The sequence below is a fragment of the Setaria viridis genome, chromosome 3 (assembly GCF_005286985.2).
Source record: "Setaria viridis chromosome 3, Setaria_viridis_v4.0, whole genome shotgun sequence".
NCBI classification, from domain to species: Eukaryota; Viridiplantae; Streptophyta; class Magnoliopsida; order Poales; family Poaceae; genus Setaria; species Setaria viridis.
In genome coordinates this window covers 44,923,619-44,948,494 of record NC_048265.2, presented here as the reverse complement: position 1 = coordinate 44,948,494, position 24,876 = coordinate 44,923,619, and the positions used below count along the sequence as shown (strand labels likewise).

At 47.2% G+C, this 24,876-nt stretch overlaps 1 protein-coding gene across 1 annotated transcript; it reads right to left on the bottom strand.

The window, feature by feature from the left end:
* Nucleotides 1-19,874: 19,874 nt before the first annotated feature.
* LOC117847021 (2'-deoxymugineic-acid 2'-dioxygenase) lies at nucleotides 19,875-21,558 on the bottom strand. The gene is made up of 4 exons (XM_034728157.2): nucleotides 21,251-21,558; nucleotides 20,882-21,132; nucleotides 20,429-20,750; nucleotides 19,875-20,303 (listed from the first exon to the last, which is right to left on the bottom strand). The coding sequence occupies exons 1-4, from the start codon at nucleotides 21,434-21,436 to the stop codon at nucleotides 20,043-20,045; spliced, it is 1,020 nt and encodes a 339-aa protein (XP_034584048.1). The 5' UTR covers nucleotides 21,437-21,558; the 3' UTR covers nucleotides 19,875-20,042.
* Nucleotides 21,559-24,876: the final 3,318 nt, after the last annotated feature.

Genomic DNA, 24,876 nt, shown 5'->3' with positions numbered 1-24,876 from the left:
ATACCTCCCTTGACATAACTAGGCTTTACAAGGCAAAGTTGTTATATATACTTTCAACTCCTCACAACATTTGCAGCTCCACCTTTTCCGGGTTGACCCTAACAAATTGAGCTATGTGAATTTTCATTGTAGGACGACCAGGAAACTACCAATATTGGCTTATTTGGAATTCATGAAACCATTGAGGGCCTTTTTGTATATGAGAAAAGTGGATCAACATCTCTATAATTTATTTCGAGAAAGAACTAAATAAAAAAGGAAAAATTCTAGACAATGCAGCATGACAATATAGATTGCAATTCTAGCATCTAAGGTTCTCAATGCACATATTATTCTTCAACTACTGACGGAGTCATATAATCCGAGTAAGTAAAGCACATAATATATTATTACGATAGAGTATCAAAACAATGTGAAAAACTATGCATTTCATTTCGCTTGTGCCACCAAATAGTATTATATGCGTCCATGATCCAATTAAAAAAACAATACTGAAAAATAAACAAGTTGATACATATATAAAAGGCTAAAGGTCCAACGATGAGAACCCAAAAACAAGAAAAGTAAAGGCTTCCATGGTCCATGCTAAGGGCAAAAGAATCTTCCACTCTAGTTTTCAAAAAAGAAAAAAGAATCTTCCACTCTGGCTGGATTAGCCCACATGATTTTTCTAAACACCTGATCCATCCAACCAATCTTGATTGTTGTGATGGGCTGTGTCGCTGTGACCAAGCTGACATGCGAAGCAGTTAAACAAAAAGCTCGTGCTTGACGAGTGAGTGTACATCCTCGCTTGGGCTCTATCAAAGATGGTGATTCTGGCCCATGGAATGTCATAGGCATCCACTCCGTTGCAATGTTGAACGGGCTGTGGAGTCCAAGGGCATGTTTGGTTTGAGCCCCAATTTGCCCTTCCAAAATTTTTTCATGACCAATGGCCAAATATTTGGCAATGTAGGGAAAACAACGCTGCTTGGATTATGACCATGCCAAATGTTATGAAATGTTAGTATGGCAAGTGGGATCCACCTGTTATTCAATAATTGTTTTTTCAAACATAGTCAACTGATATCATGATTTGTAGATTAAATCACGACATAACACAATGGTGCAAACCGTTCCCAAACTTGATTAGGGGTTTAGAAATGAAGTAATTAGAATGTAGCTAAAGCAAGAAACATATCATTTAATACAGCCAACCGGAATTCACCACGTCAGCTGGAGATATTGGGATGGTACGCCAATTCCTTGGCGGATGTTTTTCCCGCCCGTGTTTCGCCCCATGCGGCATATCCTGTGCACTGGAGACGCCAAATTTTTGAGAGCGTGCCACCTGTTGGCTTTGAAGCGAACAGCAGCCAATCTTTACGGGCAGGTCAACTATTTGGCGTGGCTGAAGTTGGCTGCAATCCAAACGGCCCCCAAGTCAATGTCGCTGGAGCAGGGAATGTTCCTGGTTGCACGCTCCACTGGGAAGAAGAAGGGGGTTCGATCGTCTCCCTGCAGGTGGCCCACGAGCAGGGGCGAAGCTACGTTGAGCTACCATGGTGCACATGCACCAGGGTGAAGCAAAAATTTACTACTACTTTACTCAATTTTACTATGTGAATTGCAGTAGATTTCTTCTACACAAATTAATGCACCAGGGTTATTTCTAACATAGCTTCATCTTCTATGAGCTTACTCGCTAGAGTTCGGGGAGGAGGGGGGTGGTTCTGGTGGCCACCTTTAGAAGAGGTGAGGGCAACAGGGAAGCCCAGCAGTGGAGGTGGATTGCATGGACGGTGGGGACGCCGCCAGCCACCAGCAGCCGCGGAGATGATGAAGGTGTGCGCTATAAGCTGGAGCTGCATGTGGTCATGTTCAGTTGAAATCAGGACAATTTCACCGCTGAGAAAATTGATAGCACAAGGACAGTTTGTCGTTGTCCTTTCTGTTCCAGTTTTGTAGTCATGCCGAGAGAGGCAGAACACGATTGCGTGAAGGACCGGCCCGATTGCCCGAACATGGCTGTTCCCAGTTCGTTTTTGATTGTGATGCTAATGAGATGAGGATATATCTGTTTGCTTCTTCCGAGATTACTTTTCTGAAATTACTCTCTTAGCTAAAAGTTTGGTGCCGATTGCCAACCGTTTTCTGTATTTTTGCCAATCAATGGGTCAAGGGATGAGCTTTAAATTTTGTATTTGGTGCCAACCGTTTTATGTAGGACAGTTGATAGCGTGGGCCGTGAGATCAGATGGTACCGTGACTCAACATTGAGCCTCTCCATATTTTTTTAATTTTGCAACAATGAATAGTAGGCAAAGGACATCAACACCAATTTCTGATCCCATTACTCGTGCTCGTGCTCATCAACTCAACTATTAGGTGAGTACACTCTTGAGTTCATGTCCATCATATTTAGACCATAGAGACACGTGCACTCTTATTTCCACTAGTACAGAAACGACCATCCAGCTACAAAAGTCTCCCGGGTCCAAAAACTAGCTTCGATAGGGGATCTTTAGTCCCAGTTAGTAATATCAACCAGGACTAAAGAGCCCCTTTAGTTCCGGTTGTAATGGTTAGGAACAACGAGAAAATCTGATGGGGTATTTAGTCCCACTAGGGAACTAAAGATTTAGTCCCGGTTGGTGGTTCCAACCGGGACTAAATGGCGATCTTTAGTCCCGGTTGAAACCAACAACAGGATTATATCCCTCTCTCTTTTTATTCCCCCGATGGACTCTCTCTCCGCACTAGCCTGATGACCTTTATCACCCACTGCCCTCATCTCTCTCCCCACTACCTTATCCTTTCCCCACCACTAGCTTCTCTCTCCCTCCACCGCTTCCTCTCCTTGATCTCCTACTCTCTCCTCCATCCACGGGCTGCTGCTGGCGTGTGGGCCTCCCTAGCCCGGCCACTGGCCACCGGCGCACGCAGCCTCCTTGGGCGGCCCCTGGCCGCCGGCGCACGCAGCCTCCTTGGGCGGCCCCTGGCCGCCGGCGCACGTGCAGGTGAGATGGCGAGCGGGGGAGCCTGTGGATATGAGAAGCCGGTGAATGTTTTCTTTGTGAGTGGCAATGCATGATTTGTTTGTGAATGATTCATTTGTGATTGTGTTGTGTTGTGAATCAAATTGAACTCATGTGTTGTGAATCAGAATCTTATGCAGATTGATTGTTTTTGTATTAGCATGTCTCTTGCTTCAACTTGTGAAGTGCTAATTGTTTTGATTGTTTCTGTGGTGGAGTTGGAGCTCGGTGGTACGGTGGTCTAGGCGGAGCTGCAAAGCAGCGGCGTGAGCAGGCAGGACGGTGGTGGCCCACTTTTTTTAATTATTTTTTAACCTTTTTTAATTCCGGTCGGTAATACCATATATTGAAAGTGCTCCAGAGAGGCAATAGTAGTTCATACCTATACTCAACTTCTCCATGTTGTGTATATCCTGATCAGCTCGGCTTACTCTAGAGAAAGATTGTGGTGATTGGCTCTTTTGAAGTCCCTCTATATATATTTTCAGTTTTGAGAGTCCCCCGGAATAAAAGGAAAAAAGAAAAAGATAAAAATAAAAAAAAGGAAGAAAAGGGGTTGTTTGTTGTGCTTCTCTATTGTTTCCGATGGTGCGTTGTGACTTTCTTTATATCCAGGCTCGCGCCTCTAGCACGGTCTAGGCTAGGACCAACACAGTACCACCGTTGAATGATTATTCAGCTTGCTTTTGTAACTAACATAGTGCTAGTACTTCCTTGCTTCAGCCCACCTACAGCTCCACATATTCGACTATAGCTTGACAGGTCTTGTTGGTATGACACCGATACACTTCGTTCTACGGTTGCAGACTTGTTGGTTGTCGTCCCCTCCTGTTGAGCAAGGTAAGAATTGGTAAGAGCTTGTGAAACGGGTTGAGAGTGAGCACCTTGCAATAGCTACATCCTAATAGCTGTAGGGTTTTTATTTCTTCACCATCTGTTTTCTTGTTGCCATTGTTTGTCTAACCATGACAGGAACAGAGGACACCAAGGGCATCATACAACATTTTGAAAAGCTAGTGAAGACGCACACAAAAGGGCTTGATAATGACTTGCAGGTCACGAACGAAAAGATTGGGCAATTGGAGGCCACATAGATCGACACCAACATCAAGCTTACATGGGTGGAGACATCGGTTGCTCGTATTGACAAAAGTCTTGCTGCTGTTTTGAGGTATTTTGATGAGATGCATGCCAAAATCAATAATGGGCGTGATGGAGATAACAAGAAGGATGAGCGTGTCGAGGACAATAGGGATGAATATGTTGCCGATATTGAACAAGATGACCAACATGCTCTTGATCGACGACGGCTATGTACTAATCGTAGAGGTATGGGTGGTAACCACCAACGTGAGGTACATAATAATGATGATGCTTTTAGTAAGATTAAATTTAAGATACCTCCTTTTGATGGTAAATATGATCTTGCTGCATACATTATTTGGGAGATTGCTGTTGATCAAAAGTTTGCATGTCATGAATTTTCTAAGAATGCACGTGTTAAGGTTGCTACTAGTAAGTTCGCTGATTTTGCTTCTTTTTGGTGGATAGAACATGGCAAGAAAAATCCTAATAACATGCCACAAACTTGGGATACTTTGAAATGGGTTATGCGGGCTAGATTTGTTTCTTCTCAGTATGCACGTGATCTGTTAAATAAGTTGCAATAATTAAGACTGGGTACTTAAAAGTGTAGAGGAGTATTATTAAGAATTGCAAATGGGTATGTTACGTTGTAATTTAGATGAGGGTGGCGAACCTTCTATAGCCAGATTTTTGGGTGGGTTAAATAGAGAAATTTATGACATCCTTGCTTATAAAGATTTGTTGACGCCAGATTTTGACACGAGTAAAATCGGCGTTAGAAGTGGAAGAAATTAGGAGATGCGGCGAGATACAAGGGTGACGATTGGAAATCGGCCGATTGGTGCTGCAGTCAAGGATCGGCCAATTGATGCTACAGTCGAGGATCGGCCGATTGATCCTTGGAGTTCCGCCTCGCCCGACCCCTGAGGTTTGGGATCGGACGCGCCCGACCCTCCAAGGGAGGATCTCCGCCTCGCCCGACCCCTGAGTTTGGGATCGGATAAGAAGTCGTTTGTATGGGGCTATAAATAGCCACCCTTGTAGATCTGTAATCATCATCAACTCAATACAACAAACTACTATTTCCTCGTACTTACTTTCAAGCAGGCGACTTCGCCAACACTTTTTCTCCTTTTTCACGAGTTCGTACGGGTTGGCAGGGCTGCATCAACTTGACCTCCGGCCGATCTTGTAAGTTCCGCTTATCGAGTAAATTCCAAGCTTTAACTTCGGGCGCATCGCTGTTGTTTCGTTTAGATTTATTCATCAGTTATCGATATTTACTAGAATTCTAGGTTTTACTTGTTGTTCTAGTTTTATCACCAATTATCCAGCTAGGAACCGGTAATTTCGGCTTTTCTCGTACTTTGCTGTTTAATCTACCTATTTCATGCATAGTCGATTAGATCTGTTCCTAGTGTTGCTACTGTAGCGTTGTTTAGATTACTCTAGCAGTCTTCTTTATAAACGTTGCCTGGTAATCGGTTGCATCATAGCCGATTTCTTTATTACGGCAAATCGGCCAATTCGCTGATAAGCTTTCTCGAGATCGGAACCTTAGCTAATCGCAACCTCTGGGAACTGACACGTTTCTTTCCTTGCCAATCAACAGGTCAGATTGGCTGGCACGCCGCGCGAACCGCACCAGGGCGATCACCCGAACAGGAGCTAAGCAGATTCTCCCGGGTCGTGTGTCCGACGCTGGGAATTCGATCAGCCGATTTCTAGCGCCAACACACTTTTAGCACGCCTGGTGGGACCAATACAACCGCCACCATGTCGAAAGCTGCTGAAGTCTCCGAAGATAACGTCATCGAAGTGACAGAGGCAGATCTCAGGGATGACCAGAAGGAAGAACTAGAGAGGCAAACGGCATACTACCGGAAGACATGTCTGCAGTCCTTCAGTCGTACCAGGAGCGGGGAGACTATCAAAAAGGCTCCATTTCCAACTCCCCACCAGATCACAATCACCGAGGACTCGGACAAGATGTCTATCAAGCTTTCATCGATCAATCCCCGGTGCTTTCTAATACGGTGTACAATGCCATCATCAGCTCCTTGGCTAGCGGTGTATCTCAAGGGTACCAGGGGCCGGCATATACTCCGCCGATTATGGCTCCGAACAAGAGTTATCCAAATACACCTTATTCGGTTTCTCAGCCGATCCAAATTCCAGTTGGGGGTTCTGATGCTTCCTCATCATCGATCCCTATGGGGTTTATTGGCACGCAACACCTCCAGCCACGTCCCATTCAGTTGTCCTCTGCGCAGTTTCCTCCGGTTAATCCAGCGCCTTGGGAGGCACCATCAGTGACGGCCGTCCAGGATCAACCGGCCAACCATGGAAGCCCCCAATTCCAGGCGTCTTTCCAGGCGGCCACTCGACCAACCATGCCGCAGTACCAGCCTGTCGCACCAGAGATGAGCAGAGCAGCAGAATCAACGGAAGTACTCCGGGGCGTCGCGCCGCTCATACTATATGACGAAACAAGCGGCTCATTCAAACAGCCGACCCTGAATACGCAGCCGGCTATGACACATCAAACACCACACGCTTTCACTCAACATCAAGTCATCCCGCCGCCAATATACCAGCACGTACCAATTCCTCAGCTGATGGTTTACCAGCAACAGTCGGACTGGTCGGCACGTATAGCAGAGGTGATTCAGGAACAATTCGGCTTGAAACCGAAGGTGCAGACCTACACATACAGGACACCGTACCCGCCTACATACGACTTACTGCCGTTTCCTCATCGGTATAAAGTTCCTGATTTCACCAAGTTTTCGGGGCTGGACGACACCTCAACCGTAGAACACGTGAACAGATTCATCATCCAATGCGGAGAAGCAGCGGCGCAGGATGCTCTACGGGTGCGACTTTTCTCGTCATCCCTGTCTGGGTCGGCCTTCCAGTGGTTCACAACCTTACCGCCCAACTCGATAATTACATGGGCCGATCTGGAAAGGCAATTTCATAAATACTTCTACGCCGGGGTACATGAGATGAAGTTGTCCGATTTGACCAGCCTCAGGCAGAGAAGCGACGAGCCGATATCCTCATATGTACAGAGGTTCAGGGAAATCAGAAATAAGTGCTACTCCCTGGCCCTGACTGATGCACAGTTGGCCCATATAGCCTTCCAAGGTCTCCTACCTCACATCAAAGAAAAATACGCCTCACAGGAGTTTGAGAGCTTGAGCCAAATCGTCCACCGATTGTCCGGTCAAGAAGTACGTTCTTTTGATCCACGGAGGAACTTCCAGAAGAAGGTGGCATACTTAGAAGAGGTTGAAACCGAAGAAGACACAGAAATCGGCCTTGCGGAATGGGTTAAAGGGAAGAAGCCGGTATCATGTCCGTTCGGCAAGAAGGAGCCGGAAACGTTCGGATTTGACACATCAAAGGCCGATAAAATCTTCGACCTCCTCCTCCAGGAAGGACAGATCAAGCTCTCGCCATACCATGCGATTCCTTCTGCCGAATAGCTGAAGAAGATGAAATATTGCAAGTGGCACAACGCTACCTCCCATGAGACTAATGAATGCAAAATCTTCCGGCAGCAGATACAGACGGCCATTGAGCAGGGCAGACTCAAATTTGAAGTGCCAACAAAACCAGCCAAGCCGATGAATTTCGACCAGCACCCCTTCCCCACCAACATGGTTGACACGGGAAAGAATTCGCTCCAAACCAAGGTGCTGACATCCGAATCGGCTAAAAAGAGCGGCGCCGTAGACCCCAGGAATCAAGCGGCACCTGAAGACGTCAAGGGGAAACGGCGGATGGAGGACGATGACGACGGATCAGGAGAACCACGCAGACCCATTACTTCCCAATTCCTGCTCAACAAATATCAGCGGCAACATGAACGCTCAAGATCCCGGGAAGAAGCAATGCGGTGACATGAAGATCACTAGCGATGTCCGTTCTTCATCCACTGTTGGGAAAGCAACCTCAGGATGCCTTCGGCCGATAATTGCCCCGAGTGCAACGACCCGTATCGTAACAATCGGCCGTTCAGCAGGTCTCGCTCCAGAGATGGGAGATCAGAGCCGATCAGCAGGAACTGGCGCGACCAAGACGACCGGCGCCCTCCAGTACGTGATCGGCTGGGGGGCAGAAGTGACCGGTATGACCGGTCGGAAGGCAGGCGTAATGATGGGTCGGGGGGCAGATTTGATCGACATGACAGGCCAGAAAACAAGGTCAGCGTCCACAGTCGGCTTGAAGAAACGGCCGATGCTCGGGTGTCAGACGAGAACCCTCTAGGACGCGAACCGGAATGGGAACGTGCTAGACCGCGAACCAAACCGGTGAACCCCAGATGGTGCCCCGATGGATTGACCAAGTCTCAAAAACGGAGAATCCAACATCTTCGCCAGTGGGAACAACAGGAGGAAGAGCAAGGGCATACGGCAGGCGAGAAGAACGGCAGGTCTCAGGTATGGCGCCCCAAAAGAAACGACAGAGGAGGCGACGAATCAGCAGCCGACATCGACATGGTTTTCATACTGCCGATGGAATTCATGACTCCTGCCGACCGACAGGACATGTCGGCAATGGAAGAGCAGATGGCGCAATTGGCTTTGGAGCCAATGACAGCCACATTCAAGAAGCCCGAAGAAGACAAACGGCAACACCTGAAAGCGTTGTTTCTTAAAGGGCTTGTCAACGGCCGACCCATCACCAGATTACTGGTAGACGGAGGGGCTGCAGTCAACATCATGCCGTATGCCATGTTCCGGAAGCTAGGGAAGAGCGATGATGACCTGACCAAGACAGATATGATGCTCAAGGACTTCGAGGGCAACGTATCCCCCGCTCGCGGCGCTCTCTGCGTCGACCTCACCATCGGCAGTAAGACCCTTCCTACTACTTTCTTTATCATTAATGGCAAGGGGTCCTACAACATGCTACTCGGCCGAGACTGGATACATGCAAATTGCTGTATCCCATCTACAATGCATCAATGCCTTGTACAATTGGTCGGCGACAACATCGAGGTGGTCACCGCCGATTCCGCATACAGCATCGCGGCAGCCGACACGCAACAGTGGAGCTGCGAAACCGTCAAGTGCATATCCGGGAGAGTATGGGATACTGACTTCTTGAAGGTGTCCGATTTTGGCCTACAGCCGATCCGAGCAGTCGGCTCCGAAGACTCAGACTAAAATGGATCAGTTCGCCCGAGAAGATGGGAAGCTGGGACACGGGTTCACGTCGGCCGATTCATTAGAAATGATAGACTTAGGCGATGGCACCAAACCAAGGACGACATATATTAGTGCAAATTTAGATCCGGAATACAAATGTAAGCCAACAAGTTTGTTAAGAGAATTTAAGGATTGCTTTGCTTGGGAATATCATGAGATGCCCGGATTAGACCGATCTATTGTTGAGCATCGGTTACCCATAAAGCCAGGGTATCGGCCGTATCAACAGCCTGCACGGCGGTGCAATCCTAAAATCCTACCAGACATAAAGGCCGAAATAACGTGGCTAATTGAAGCAAAATTTATTCGGCAATGCCGTTATGCCGAATGGATCTCCAACATTGTACCAGTATACAAGAAGAACGGAAAGCTACGCGTATGCGTCGATTTCAGGAACCTCAATCAGGCCACACCAATGGACGGATACCCCATGCCGACGGCCGATGTGCTGATAGATGCCGCCGCGGGACACAAGGTTATTAGTTTCATGGATGGAAACGCTGGGTACAATCAGATACTTATGGCCGAAGAAGACATACCCAAAATGGCCTTCAGATGCCCGGGTCACCTTGGTTTATTCGAGTGGGTGGTAATGACTTTCGGCTTGAAAAACGCCGGCGCTACGTATCAGAGAGCCATGAACTACATATTTCACAAACTTATCGGCATACTAGTAGAAATCTACATCGACGACGTCGTAGTCAAGTCAAAAGGACACCAGAAGCATCTGGCCGATTTACGACAAGTATTGGAATGCACTAAGAAACATGGGCTGAAGATGAACCCAAATAAGTGCGCCTTCGGCGTATCCGCCGGACAATTTTTAGGATTCATGGTGCATGAGCGGGGAATAGAGATCAATCGGAAGACCATAGCGGCCATCAACAAAGTCATGGCCCCGCAGAATAAAACTGAGCTGCAATCTTTAATCGGCAAGGTGAATTTCACCAGAAGATTCATATCTAATCTGTCTGGGCGAATCCAAGCCTTCACACCATTATTAAAGTTGAAGCCCGACCAGGAGTTCATATGGGGGGAAGAGCAACGCAAGGCATTGGAAGATATCAAGCAGTACTTGATCTCACCACCGGTATTGGTCCTTCCTCAAACTGGTAAGCCGTTTAAACTATATTTATCAGCCGACGAACGAGCTATTGGGTCGGCTCTGGTCCAGGAGTTCGAAGGAAAGGAACGGGTAATTTATTATGTCAGTAGAAGACTTCTGGACGCCGAAACAAGGTATCCTCCAGTGGAGCGGTTGTGCATATGCCTTTACTTCTCATGTACCAAACTCAGGCACTATTTGCTATCAGCGGAATGTGTGGTCGTATGCAAGGACGACGTGGTAAAATACATGCTATCACTGCCGATTTTGAAAGGACGGATCGGAAAAAGGATCTTGGCTTTGTCAGAGTTTGACCTTCGATGTGAATCGGCAAAAGCCGTTAAGGGTCAGGTCATGGCCGATTTCGTTGCTCAGCACTGCGGGCCAGAGGCTACCTTCGTAGAACCAGTACCTTGGACCTTATACTTTGATGGATCATCATGTGGGGCCGGATCAGGAATCGGCATCGTCCTCATATCATCTCGGGGGGCAACCTATGATTTCTCTCTGCCAATAGAAGCATCCGCCACTAACAATCAAGCAGAGTACCGAGCTGTACTGAAGGGATTACAATTACTAAGGGAAGTCAAAGCTGATTTCATCGAAATTTTTGGGGATTCCATGCTTATCGTGGATCAGTTAACAGGGAAGTCTGAGTGCAAGGACGATATATTGAGGATTTATTACGAAGATTGCCTGCTGCTTCTGAAAGAATTCAAATCGGCAGTTATCGAGCACATCCTAAGGAATCACAACGAGGATGCCAACAAGCTCGCCCAACACGCATCTGGGTATCGGCCGATTCAAGGCGCCATGGCTCTAGAGCTTGCGGCCAATGACTAGCGAAAGGAGATTGCCGATTACCTGAAAGACCCGTCTAAGAAAGTGGATCGGCGGGTACGTTTTCATGCTACCAAATATGTGTTACTGGAAGACGACTTGTTCTACCGAACAGTTGATGGCGTCCTACTCAAGTGTCTAGGAACGGAGGAGGCTAAGACTCTGATGGGAGAAATCCATGAAGGAGTGTGTGGAGCCCACCAATCGGCACATAAGATGAAATGGATGATTAGGAATAATGGGTATTACTGGCCGACGATCCTCAAAGATTGCTTCAAATATTATAAAGGGTGCCAGGATTGTCAGAAATATGGGAATGTCCAACGTGCGCCCGCATTGGCCATGAATCCCATTATCAAACCATGGCCGTTCAGAGGTTGGGGAATAGACCTCATCGGCCAAATTTATCCTCCGTCAAGCAAAGGGCACAAGTTCATTCTGGTGGCCACTGATTATTTCACCAAATGGGTGGAGGCAATTCCGTTAAGGGCCGTAACATCGACTACTATGGTTGACTTCGTAAGAGACCATATCGTCTACCGTTTCGGCATCCCCCAGACTATCACAACCGATCAAGGGACGATGTTTACATCAACAGGTCGGGGAAGATGAAGCTGAGCTAGACAGGTACTCTCGGAATGGTCACCTAGGCCGGTGTTTATAAGAAAGGAAGGCGTGGATGTTTGGTAAGACGCATCCCATCGGAAGTGAAAAAGGTAATAAATAAGGGGGCGCCACGAAGGACGGTCAAAGGGGTCATTAAATGTTCGTACAAGAACTGCCAGTACTTTTACAGGTCACCCAGAAGGGCATCGATAGCTGCGATCGCTCGGCGCCGGATCTGATCGGCAGAGTCCAGGATCCGTTGGTCATCCTCTGCCGATCCGGGGACTTCTGACATATGGCGGTGGAGTTTGAGGAATTCGTGAGCCAGGTGCTGCCTCTCCCGTTTTAGATCGGCGATGACAGAAGGGAGCTCCTGAAGCCTCTTCTCTTCGGCGTCTATTGCTTTGGTCACCTGCTCCATCTCCTTGGCAAGCTCTGCCCTTCAGCGTTTGAGGTGATCTATAGTGCCGACGATCCCCGGGCGAGAGTCTTCCAGAAAGTGAATCCGTTGATGCACCTCTTGAGCTTGACGCTTGTACGTGTCTTCTTCTTCACGAGTCTTGGTCAACTTGGCGCGGTCGGCCATATGGCGCAGGGCCCTAAAGACCGGAATCCTCATTGACTCGATATACGCTGCCGGCGCCAAGGCCTCTTCCGCTTCTTCTGGTACTCGCCCGCTGACATCACCAAAAAGTTGCCGAATCGGCGAGGCGTCTTCTACCAATCGGCCAATGTCCTCTTGAAGAAGGGATCGGATGCTTGCGAGTTTGGCACGGACGTCATTAGGGACGGAGCTCAAAGTGACCTGGCGAGAGGCGACTTCCTTGTCATCGGAGAGTGCGACCGCAAATGAGAAAAGGCTGTTGTTGGGGGTGTCCTGTTCCTGGAAATAGTAAGTCAAGAGGAAAAACAAATCAGCCGATGGTGATGGCAAATCGGTCGATTAAGGGTGGGAAGTCTCTTACCTCCTTGAAACGGATTTCTTCAGACTGCGTTTGAGAGGCCGTTATCCTCGATTTAGGGGCTGGTACCATCGGTTCATCAGAAGAAGAAGACCCCACAATGATTGATGCTTTGCTCGGGCCAGCTTCCCGAAAGATGACCATTGGTTGATTAGGGGGGGCGCTTAGCGTGCCGGTGACCTGTGTCAAAAGATTGAATAAGAACATCATCTAAATACTAGGAGAATCGGTTGAGGAGTAGTATACCTCGGCAGATGGAAGCGTGGGCGTGTTGATGACCGATTGGGTTGCTGCCGATTGTTGTGAGTCCACAGAAGTGATTTGTGCAGTCTAAAATAAGATGAGTCAGTATAGAGATGGCAATCGGTAGGATCAGAGTCAGTATAGAGATGGCAATCGGTAGGATCAGACAACAAGTTTACCTGCATGACCTCCACCAGTAATGATGCAGCGGCCGCCCCAGCTTGCGTGACGATTTGAGTATCTACTTCTCCAGCAGCTGGAAGGGGCAATGCGGCCGAAGTTTCTGCCGATGCGATCATAGGAGGGTCGGCCGGTTCTATACGAGCTCGTACTCGGCGACTGGTCTTCTTGGTAACCTTCTTCTGCGCCTGCTTCGATCGGCCGGCAATCACATCCATGAAAGGGGCATCATAGCCGATAAGGGGGAAGATGGTGTATGGGTGATGGTCCTCTATCGGCCGGCCACTCCGACTGCGTGTTGGGGGAACGCGGTTTTCAGACTGAAGCAACAGCAAGATGTTAGTGTACATATTTAACCGCATTAATAAAGGAATGAAAATCGGCTAGGGGAAAAAATACCTCGGCGTTTGGATCGATGTTGGCTGGATCCAGGAGATTGCAGTATGTCGATGCGGAGGCGCAGAACAGGTACTGTTTCCATTCAGCCCACCATAGCTTGAATGGTTGGACAGCAAAGGGGGCTACTATCCAGTCATTCAAGTCTATGGTACTGGAGTCTGGTATCCGATCTCGCAGCCGACTATAGTCAAGACCCTTGGTGAGCTCATCTCTGAACTTTGCTCGGCCGACGAAGTATGCCTGAATCGGCAGTTGACCCATGCCGAATTGCCGTGCTGCAACGGAAGGGTTGTAGAATTCATATGTAGGGGCATCCTTTCCTGAGAAGAAGTTGGCCGATAAGATCCCCGGTTTCATTAGTTCATCTGTGAGATCTTCGTCGAATCGGCCGGTGGTTGAGTCGAAGCAAGAAGGGAGTTCAAAGATTGGGTCATCTCTCCGATAAGGGAACCAGACGGTTGCATCTTCATTGAAGCCGTTATAAAAACACCAGAAGTATTCGGCCACCTTGGTAGCAGAATACGAACAACCAGAGAAGGCCGATGCCGCTTCGCCGAAAGATGTACACCGGCGTCGGACAGTGGAATTCTCTACCGATTCGACGCTGGGGAATGTCATGTGTTCCACTCGCTGCTGAGAGATCTCGCTCATGTACAAGTTTAGCCACAGGTTAATGAACCACCAGGGTCCACCTGGGTTTCCAATCGGCTCCCCTTAGGATAACTTGATGCCGATTTGGTGAAGCATGTGGTAGGCTGCTCCCAGTAAGTGCTTTCCAAGAGGAACAGAAGTCCCTATCGATAATGCTTCGGCCAGAGCTTGGGTATTGGTAGATGGACCAGCTGCTCTCCCACAGAAGAAGTGCTTCTCTAGCCACATCATCAGGAAGGCCGTGTGCTCTCTGTTCTCGACAGATCCGGCCCTTTTGTTGCATCTGATGAAACCTTTCCACCCGCCGATTCCCCTTGTGGCCAGCCGATGTGATGTTGCGGCTATAAGGCGGAAAGGGGTGTCCGAGGAAGAAATGTCCAGGCCGGTCAGCAAGACTACATCGGCCAATGTGGGGGTCATGGGTCCGTGTCCAAACAGGAATGCGTTGAGAGCATCGGACCAGAAGTAAGAAGCTGCCACCACTAACGGCTCATTCCGTTCCATTTGGGACAAGGATAGATCAATGCACTGGCCAATTTTGAGCTCGTCCCATTGGACCTTCTTAGAGGCGGCTATCCGCTGGTACCATTCCCTCCAACCGGGAGTTTCGTTCGGCCAAGACCTAAAGGTACCCAACCAGTGATCTAGGTCCATAGTTGATTGTTTGAAGGGGATCATATGGGTTTCCAAATTGATTAAGTTGGTTGGATCTGGGTTTCCCATGGGCCCAAGGCAGATAAGGCCGAGGTTTTCTGTAAGACGAATGGTGATGCGATGCCTAACCGTCTAAAAAGGAAAAGGGGGTGCGAGGGTAAGAAATAGATCTAAAGTAAATGCATTACTGATAAGGGAGAGTTTCGGTAATAACCTCCGGGATGAAGCTCCTCGTAATCGACGAAGTCGCCGGTGCAGCTTCAGACGATGAAGCCGCCAATGGGATCTCGGATGAAGCTTCAACTTTCGCCGATGGAGCTTCTTCTTCCGTCGATGGAGCCGCCGCTGTCGCTACTGGAACCTCCGCCGAAGGCACCATTTCTGGAGCTTCGCGCGTTGGTGAGGTGCCTGAAGGTGCCGCCATTGGAAAAGTAGGAGGGAATGCGAAAGGAAGGAGGCGTTGGAGAATTGGAGGACTAAGGAAAGTGTTGGAGGGAGAAGAAAGCATGCGCGCTGAAGAAGAAGGACGTGAGCTCGTAAGGAGTACGGGATGTGCTGATATTTAAAGAAGGTCTGCGAAGGGGTAAAAGTGGAATTTTTACCGCGCCGGCGTTTCGAGTTTTTCGGGAGTAGTGGTTGTCGTGGGCGCTCGTTTTGAAAAGATTGCAATCATCAGGTTGGAGACCGCGAAACGGAAGGATGTTTTCATTGCGTCTGTTTTGGATGAGAAGTTGAAAAGAATTTCGAAGTAAAGACTATGTTTTACTCCGAAACTGGGGGGCATGTGTTGACGCCAGATTTTGACACGAGTAAAATCGGCGTTAGAAGTGGAAGAAATTAGGAGATACGGCGAGATACAAGGGCACGATTGGAAATCGGCCGATTGGTGCTGTAGTCAAAGATCGGCCAATTGATGCTACAGTCGAGGATTGGTCGATTGATCCTTGGAGTTCTGCCTCGCCCGACCCCTGAGGTTTGGGATCGGACGCGCCCGACCCTCCAAGGGAGGATCTCCGCCTCGCCCGACCCCTGAGTTTGGGATCGGACGCGCCCGACCCTCCAAGGGAGGATCTCCGCCTCGCCCGACCCCTGAGTTTGGGATCGGACACGCCCGACCCTCCAAGGGAGGATCTCCGCCTCGCCCGACCCCTGAGGTTTGGGATCGGACGCGCCCGACCCTCCAAAGGAGGATCTCCGCCTCATCCGACCTTAGTTTCCAGGGTCGGAGTGAGTCTGAGCCCTCGACATGTGGGTCCTGATCGGTTACCCCTTGCCGATGAGGTGATCGGCCGATTAGGAGGTTGGAATAGTTGGGCCGATATGGGCTTAAAAAGGATTATGAAGATGAAGAAGGAATCAGCCCATGAAGCGCGTAATAATCGACCTAGTACGAATCGTACTTGTAAATATTCGTTTTCTGTTTAAATTTAGAGATAGAGTTCTAGTCGGATAAGAAGTCGTTTGTACGGGGCTATAAATAGCCACCCTTGTAGATCTGTAATCATCATCAACTCAATACAACAAACTACTATTTCCTCGTACTTACTTTCAAGCAGGCGACTTCGCCAACACTTTTTCTCCTTTTTCACGAGTTCGTACGGGTTGGCAGGGCTGCATCAACTTGACCTCCGGCCGATCTTGTAAGTTCCGCTTATCGAGTAAATTCTAAGCTTTAACTTCGGGCGCATCGCTGTTGTTTCGTTTAGATTTATTCATCAGTTATCGATATTTACTAGAATTCTAGGTTTTACCTGTTGTTCTAGTTTTATCACCAATTATCCAGCTAGGAACCGGTAATTTCGGCTTTTCTCGTACTTCGCTGTTTAATCTACCTATTTCATGCATAGCCGATTAGATCTGTTCCTAGTGTTGCTACTGTAGCGTTGTTTAGATTACTCTAGCAGTCTTCTTTATAAACGTTGCCTGGTAATCGGTTGCATCATAGCCGATTTCTTTATTACGGCAAATTGGCCAATTCGCTGATAAGCTTTCTCGAGATCGGAACCTTAGCCGATCGCAACCTCTGGGAACTGACACGTTTCTTTCCTTGCCAATCAACAGGTCAGATTGGCTGGCACGCCGCGCGAACCGCACCAGGGTGATCACCCGAACAGGAGCTAAGCAGATTCTCCCGGGTCGTGTGTCCGACGCTGGGAATTCGATCAGCCGATTTCTAGCACCAACAAGATTATAATAATGTAACTCGTTTGTTTTATCTTGTAAAGTTGAAAGGAAAATGCAGAGACGACGTGCTAGTGCAAAGTCTAATGTTCTGCAGGAAAATCTACATTATGGAAGCCATGCATGACTATTTCCATGACCGGATGTGCACCTCCCCCGACTCCCACGCCGAGTCGACCAGCACCACCACCTCTCTCCAGCAACAAACCACGTGGTTCTCCAACAAATTCAGCAACCAAGTCGGTCCAGAAACCAGCCGCTAGTGCTTGTTCGGTTGCTTCTACGGGAAGAACAAGAGATGTTCAGTGTAATCGTTGCAAGGGCTTTGGGCACGTGTAGCGTGACTGTCCTACCAAGCGTGTTTTGGTGGTTAAAGAAGATGGTGGGTATTCCTTTGCTAGTGATTTTGATGAAGATACACTTGCTTTGCTTGCCGTTGACTATGCAGGTAGCAACGAACAACCAGAAGAGCAGATTGGTGCAGCGGATGCAGAGCGTTATGAGAGCCTCATTGTGCAGCGTGTGCTTAGTGCACAAATGGAGAAGGCGGAGCAGAATCAGCAGCATACATTGTTTCAAACAAAGTGTGTCATTAAAGAGTGTTCTTATCGCTTAATCATTGATGGAGGTAGCTGCAACAACTTGGCTAGTAGCGATATGATGTAGAAGCTTGCACTTAAAACCAAACCGTATCCACACCCATATCACATTTGATGGCTGAACAATAGTGGTAAGGTAAAGGTAACCAAGCTGGTGCTTTGCTATTGGCTCGTATCGTGATGTTGTTGAATGTGACGTTGTGCCTATGAAAGCTTGTAATTTCTGCTAGGTAGACCATGGCAATTTGACACGGATTTATGCATCATGCTAGATCAAATTAGTATTCCCTTATACACCATGGTTAGAAAATTATTTTGCTTCCTATATCTCATGAAGCTATTGTGCGTGATGATGTTGCTAAAGCTACAAAAGCTAAAACTGAGAGCAATAAAAATACCAAATCTGTTGGTACTAAGAAAGATGAGATAAGATTGAAAGGACACTGCTTGCTTGCTACTAAATTTGATATTAATGAATTGGTTGCTTGCACTTCTGTTGCCTATGCTTTGGTACGCAAGGATGCTTTGATTTCAATTCATGATATGCAGTATTCTTTGCCCCCTGCTATTGCTAATGTTTTGCAGGAGTATTCTGATATTTTTCCAAGTGAGATATGAGTGGGGCTGCCACCAATACAAGGGATTGAGCACCAAATTCATGCCAAATTTCAAAATCTGGCCAACAAACAAGCTAAGAATTGAAAGGAATGCTAGTTACCAACCTCAAAATAAGCTGTTAATCTGTATCCTTCCAAAATGGGAGTTTTGTTAACCAATTGGAAGAAAAATGGCCGCAACAATAGTGAAAGGAGTGGTGGCGTCGGGTGGAAGAAGAAGGTTGGAAAAGGGGATTTTGTACCGTGTAGGTTCTTGACCGCCGGTCTGAGAAAAGAGCCAGCGGTGATACTCCCTTACACCCAGGCCCGTGTAAAGAATTGGGAGTGATAATTATCACCGACACCTACTTCCAGACTAGCGGTGATACTCTATCACCGCTGGTTCGCTCAAAACCGATGTTGATGGCTCGGCAGTGATAGTCCCGTCTCTAGTAGTCGTCTCTAGTAGTGGAGGGTGCCGCATGTCGTGTGATTTTCATGTGAAATATGCATGTACGCGTGGGATTTGAACCCGGGACCTCAAGCCTCTCGCAAGGTTATTTACAATCTCACCTACACAACACATGGTGATGGACAAGGAGATGCTTTCCATTTGAAGTAACCCGTGAAAGATCTTTTATTGCCGGATCATTACACCAACCGGTCAGTCATAACACCACCCGATGTTAAAAGATAGAGAACCGGATGGTAATATGACCCGGTATTAAAAGCTACAAGATCCCTAAATTTGGACCCTACCGGATCTAAATCTCTGACCGATACTGACGTGTTAGATGAATAATGCTCATTTTTTAGGAGGCCGGATCCGGACATCCGATGGCGGCAGCCGCCGGAGGTGACGATGGTGTGTGCTACAAGCTGGAGTTGCATGTGGTCATGGTCACCGCTGCGAAAATCGATAGCACAAGGACAGTTTATTGTCCTCTCTGTTCCAGTTTTGTAGGTGCCGAAATAGACAGAACAAGATTGCGTGAAGGTTGGAACATGGCTACAGGTGGTTCGTTTTGGCTTGTGACGTTAATGAGATGAAGATACGTAGCTTGTTCCAAGATTTTTTTTCCGAAATTACTCTCTTAGCTAAGAGTTTTGTGTCACTTGCCAACCATTTTCTGTATTTTTGCTAACCAATGGGTCAAGGGATGAGCTTTGTATTTGGTTTTTGGTGCCAACCGTTTTATGTAGGACAATTGATAGCGTGGGAAGTGAGATCAGATGGTAGCAGGACAATCCGCCGCTGAGCACATTGATGGCGCAGAGAGTGACAGGACAAAATTGCAAGAACGAAGGACCTGAATATGGCTGCTCTAATTTGAGGTTAGTTTTGGCTGGTTGCCATGGAGGAGGATATCCTTTCTCTTCCGGTCTTTTCTGAAATTTCTCTTCTTAGCTGGTTGCCATCAAGGAGTAGGTGCCAACAATTCTGCATTTGCCACCAAGTTTGTTGTGATTTGTTTTTTTTTGTTTTGTTTTTTTTTGCAAGAACAAGCCATGCACATATATCTCCCTCTCATGTATACAGTCACTTATTTGTCATTTTTATTGTCATAACAGGACAAGTGCTGAAGTGCACATTACGCTCCCAGCAGCAGCATGTAACTGAGATCCATGTCCTCTGCAGACACATGGGAATTGGGAACGTATAAAAGATCGACAACATCCTGAATCACTTGTGCTCTTGCTTCATGTCTCCTTCTGAACGTTCTTGAGGTTCGTGGTGAGATTGAGCGACGACCCTAGTTTGACAACACTATAGATGCGCTTGAACTCGCCGAACGTGAGGGTGCGGTAGCACGGCGGGTTGTCCTCGCTGAGGAACTCCTCCGCGGGGCCGATGAGGCAGTCTGTGGTGGGCATGATGAACGTCGCCACGGTCGTCCTCGCCACCCCCAAGTTGGTCACCACACGGTGTTCTATACTCTTCAAAAGCCCATTGGTCACAACCTGCATTGAAAGTTTGAAACCAAGACCCAATAGACTTCGTTATCAGTAAATAGTGTCGACACCCAAAGGACTGAATGATTGAAGAGCTTGAAAGCGACTAGTAGAAGTGATGGTGAATGAATCACCTCAAGTTGGCAGCCGAAGTTGACGACGAAGGCGTTGGGCACGGGCTGGACCTTGATCCAGTCGCCATAGTAGGCGACCTCGAGGCCAGGGACCATGCTTGGGAGGAGCAAGGTGAGCAGGTTCCTGTCGCAGTGCGGCGGCAGGCCGAGCGTCGTGCTCGGGTCCGGGCACGGCGGGTAGTGGTTGACGTGGAGGACCACGTCGCCGCCGCTGATGTCACCCTCCAGGTAGTCGTGCCGGAGCCCCAGGCCCTCGCACAGCAGCCGCAGTATCTCCATCCCCATGCCCCTCGTCTGCACGGTGAACTTCTCAACAACCTCCCTATACAGTGCAGGACAGGAGCGAAACAGAAGCTCATTACTACCATTATTCTTTATCCCCATTTGACAATCATGGAAGCTAATAAGTACTCTGTATAAGTTGATTTGTGCACGTGAGATCTGAATCCTTACCGGAGCCTCTGGGGCTTGTCCGGCCATGCCATGGGGCTGTCGGCGACGGGGAAGGAGCAAGCAAGGCGGAGGCAGTCTCGCCAGTACCTCTCGCCGCCGGTCTCGAACATGGTGCTGGAGTAGATCCGGGTGGCCTTCTGGGTGTCTTCCGAGTAGAGCTCCGCCTTCTCCGCCGCCGGCAGCTGGAAGAACTCCTGGCACACGGCCTCCATGTCCTGCATCGCCTGCTCAGAGACGCCATGGTTGACCACCTGCAGCATGCAGTCGCCACGACAGTCGACAAGCTTAATCACCGTGATGCAAATTTGGGTTGGCATCGGCTTAACTTAATTTGAGGGAAAGGACGGCGAGTTTGATCGATGGACGAGCCTGGAAGAAGCCGATCTCCTTGCCGGCGTCGAGGATAGCACGGCGGACCTCGTCGCGGCTGCGGGACAGGTCGATGATGGGCAGGGAGACGACGGCGGCGGTCGCCGGTGGGCGCTTGTCGGCTGGGAAGACGAAGCAGTCCGGGAGGTTGGTGTGGATCGGGGCTGAGTGGAGCATCTTGTCCATGGTTGAACCGGAGAAGCCCGGGAGAGCAGAGGTGCAGCCTACTTTCAGCAAGATACGCACAAGGCAAGAAGCTGATACTCTTCGCTCGTGTGGTCTTGCACCCTACTTTATAGGCTCATGTTGTCTTACTCATCTAGCTGCTCATATTATCGATCACGGTGCTAATTTCTGCTAGTGGAACCAATACAATTACCGGTACGGTATCTTTTTTTTTAAAAACACACACCCACCCCTATATACACACAAAATCTTAGTACTGTAATCATTTTCAAGACACTTAGTCAGCAGATCTCGTAAAGACGAAGCCACCACAGTGGTCTCCAGCATGCTACCTACCACTGAAAAAATATAACTGGCTAAATACTAAAATAGATTAATAAAAATATGAACACATGCGCCGAGTCGAGATCTAGAACTTGTATGGACAGATTCCACCCTAAGAAACATTACTGGTTGCGATTAGCACAGTTAGTTCTTAAAATAAATAAAAATATATAAACACATGAACTCCAATTTGAATGGACATAGGAAAAAAGATTTATATCCAGTATAAATATGAAATATTAATGGTACGCGAGAAGTCACATGCAACTATCAACGAGTTGTCGTTTCAGTCACACTCCAACTATTGTCGTACTACACAGTCTGTCGCACTTGTCGTCCAGTCGTAATCGATTTGGTCTCGTGACTCCAACTATTATTCCTCTGATCCGTTTACTATCGTGTTGGTCGAAAAAGTGAATGCAATCCTGGGTCCACATGGCCCATGGGCGAACTTTTGTGGTGTCTTGTGTGGTTCTGTAGGTGGATATTCAACTAAAATTTCATCTGAAAAAATAGCACTAAATTTTTCTGAAGGTTTTAGCTACATGCTTAGGTTTGTTGTGACTGCTAATTAAATTTGAAGTAAGACGTACGGTCAGTTCTCAAACTTAACTTGGAATGCCATTTAGATCCTCAAACTCAAACTTAATCCAAAATACACATTGAGATCCTCAAACTTCCAAAATACACATTGAGATCCTCAAAATGGCTAATCACCAATGACGTGGAGCTAGTGGCGGACCTAGGAAATTGTTAGACTAGGGCCAAATTTACAGAAAAAAATTAGGAAGGTGAATTCCCGTTTTGTCCCTAAAAAGTATCCAAATCCCCCCTCTTGTCTGTAATTTGGCTGTTAAATGAGCTCCAAAAGAGTGTCTCTGTACTGATGATAAAATCGCCCTGTGGCATGCAGTGGCTCCACTGCGGCACACAGGGAACTGTGCTAGGCCTGGGCGGCGAAGCTGAAGCAGATACGAGCGGTGCTGCTATGAGCGTATATGCAGCGCCGTGGTTGTTGGGGGAGGACTAGCAGGTCCAAAGAACGTGTAGGTTCATGGAATTGAGCTGTGCTTGTAGGTGTTTTGCATATCGAGGTGTGTTCGCACATGATGGGCCTTTTGGAATTCTGGTAGTGTAGAATCCATGTATATAAAAGCTAATTGGATTGATAACGCTTGTTCAGATTCATGGAGAGTGGAGGTCTGGAGCTACGGGCTACGGAGGACCAGATTCCGGAGGGGTGCTCTGGGTGGCGCCTGCGTGTTGTTACGCTGCGGGTGGGCGAGATCACGAGCAATGATGTGAGCTCCGGGCTCCAGGCCGGGGCCGTCCTCACCTCCTCATCAGCGTCCGTGCCAGCTGACGTCCGCTCCTGCAGAACCGTGGCGGCAGCCACCGCTGCCAGGGCCGGTCTTGAGATTTGGAAGGCTCGGGGCAAAAATAAAAATCAGGACCCTTTAGTATAAACATTATAATAAATATATATGAAATGTTACCAATAAATACTTAAATATATCTAAAAACAATATTCATATCAAGTTATTTATACATAGTACCTTAAAAGTTTCTTCTAACATTCCTTGATGCAAAGTCACTTATGATAGGGTTGATGTCAATCTCATCCAACAATTTCTTCTCGATACATAATGTTGCCAAACCGTTTAACCTCTCTTGAGTCATTGTTGACCTCAAATAGTTCCTCAATAACTTCAACTTTGAAAAGCTTCTTTCAGCCGATGCGACAGTCACAGGCACCGTAAATAAGAATCGGTAAGCAATGGAGATATTAGGATAACAATCCACATCTCTGACATGCTCAAAAATCTCCATAGCTGACATTACGCCATCTGGCAAAGTGAACTTCATAATTTTTAATTCAGAAATAAGATCATATACCTCAACATCAGATGAACCATCAAAACAAAAAATTTCGGCAAATTTAGTGCAACATTCTTCAAGTTCATTATCATTTAATGACTTCAAAGTGCTTGAGCTCATCAAAAATCCGAATATATCTTTAAACACCATAAGTTCTTCAAATCTCTTCTTCAAAAAACCAATCGCCATATCAACCAAAACAAAAAAATATTCAACTTCAAAAGCCTTCTCAGCTTCAAAAATTTCTTCTTGACAATTACTTTCATCATCAAATTGTTTCTTCCTCGTAGCACGACGTTTTTCTAGAAATGTTTCCCCTACACCCATGTCTGTTGCAATACCTTTGGCGATGATCAGACTAGAAGAAAATCCCTCATTTCTGTAATTCTCAAAGTATTGCATTATACCTTGTATTTGCTTCAAAGTAGAGTCAATGCACATGGCTGGCGATTGCAACTTCTTGCTCACTTTATTTACAGCAAATAAAATATCATGCCAGATAACCATACCAAGTAGAAACTCAAAGCTGCCAAGTGCATCAAATAAATTTTTTGCATCACTTCTATCCTTAGGTTCAATGTCAGAAGCATGATGTAACTCAGACAAAGCAGATCTTAACTCAGTAGCTTGATATATTATTGCTGTAACACTTTTGATTCGACTCTCCCAACGAGTATTGGACAATGATTTCACAGTTAGACTAGGAACATGTTTAAGCAAAACATTTCACCTTTTCGTAGAACCAGCAAATAATACATATATGCGTTGAACAATTCCAAAAAATGAAACAGCTTTCCCACTAGATTTTGCCATATCACAAAGAGTAAGATTTAGACTATGACACGCACATGGCATATACAATGCTCTTGGATTGATATCAAGTAACCGTGTTTTTACCCCTTTGTATTTTCCTTTCATATTAGAACCATTGTCATAGCCTTGACCCCTTATGTCACTAATTTTTAGGCCAAAAGACTCCATAGATTCAAGCAATACATTAAAAAGCCCCAAACCAGATGTGTCATCCACCTTCAGGAATCCCAAAAAGTACTCCTCAATTTTTATCTTGCCAGTAGACAAATTAACACATCGAACTAATAAAGTCATTTGTTCTTGATGACTGACATCAGGGGTACAATCTAGGATAATGGAGAAATATTTGGCCTCTTTAACAACCTTTATGATAGAACTTGTGATATCGGAAGCCAAAAGAGATATCAACTCATTCTGAATTTTAT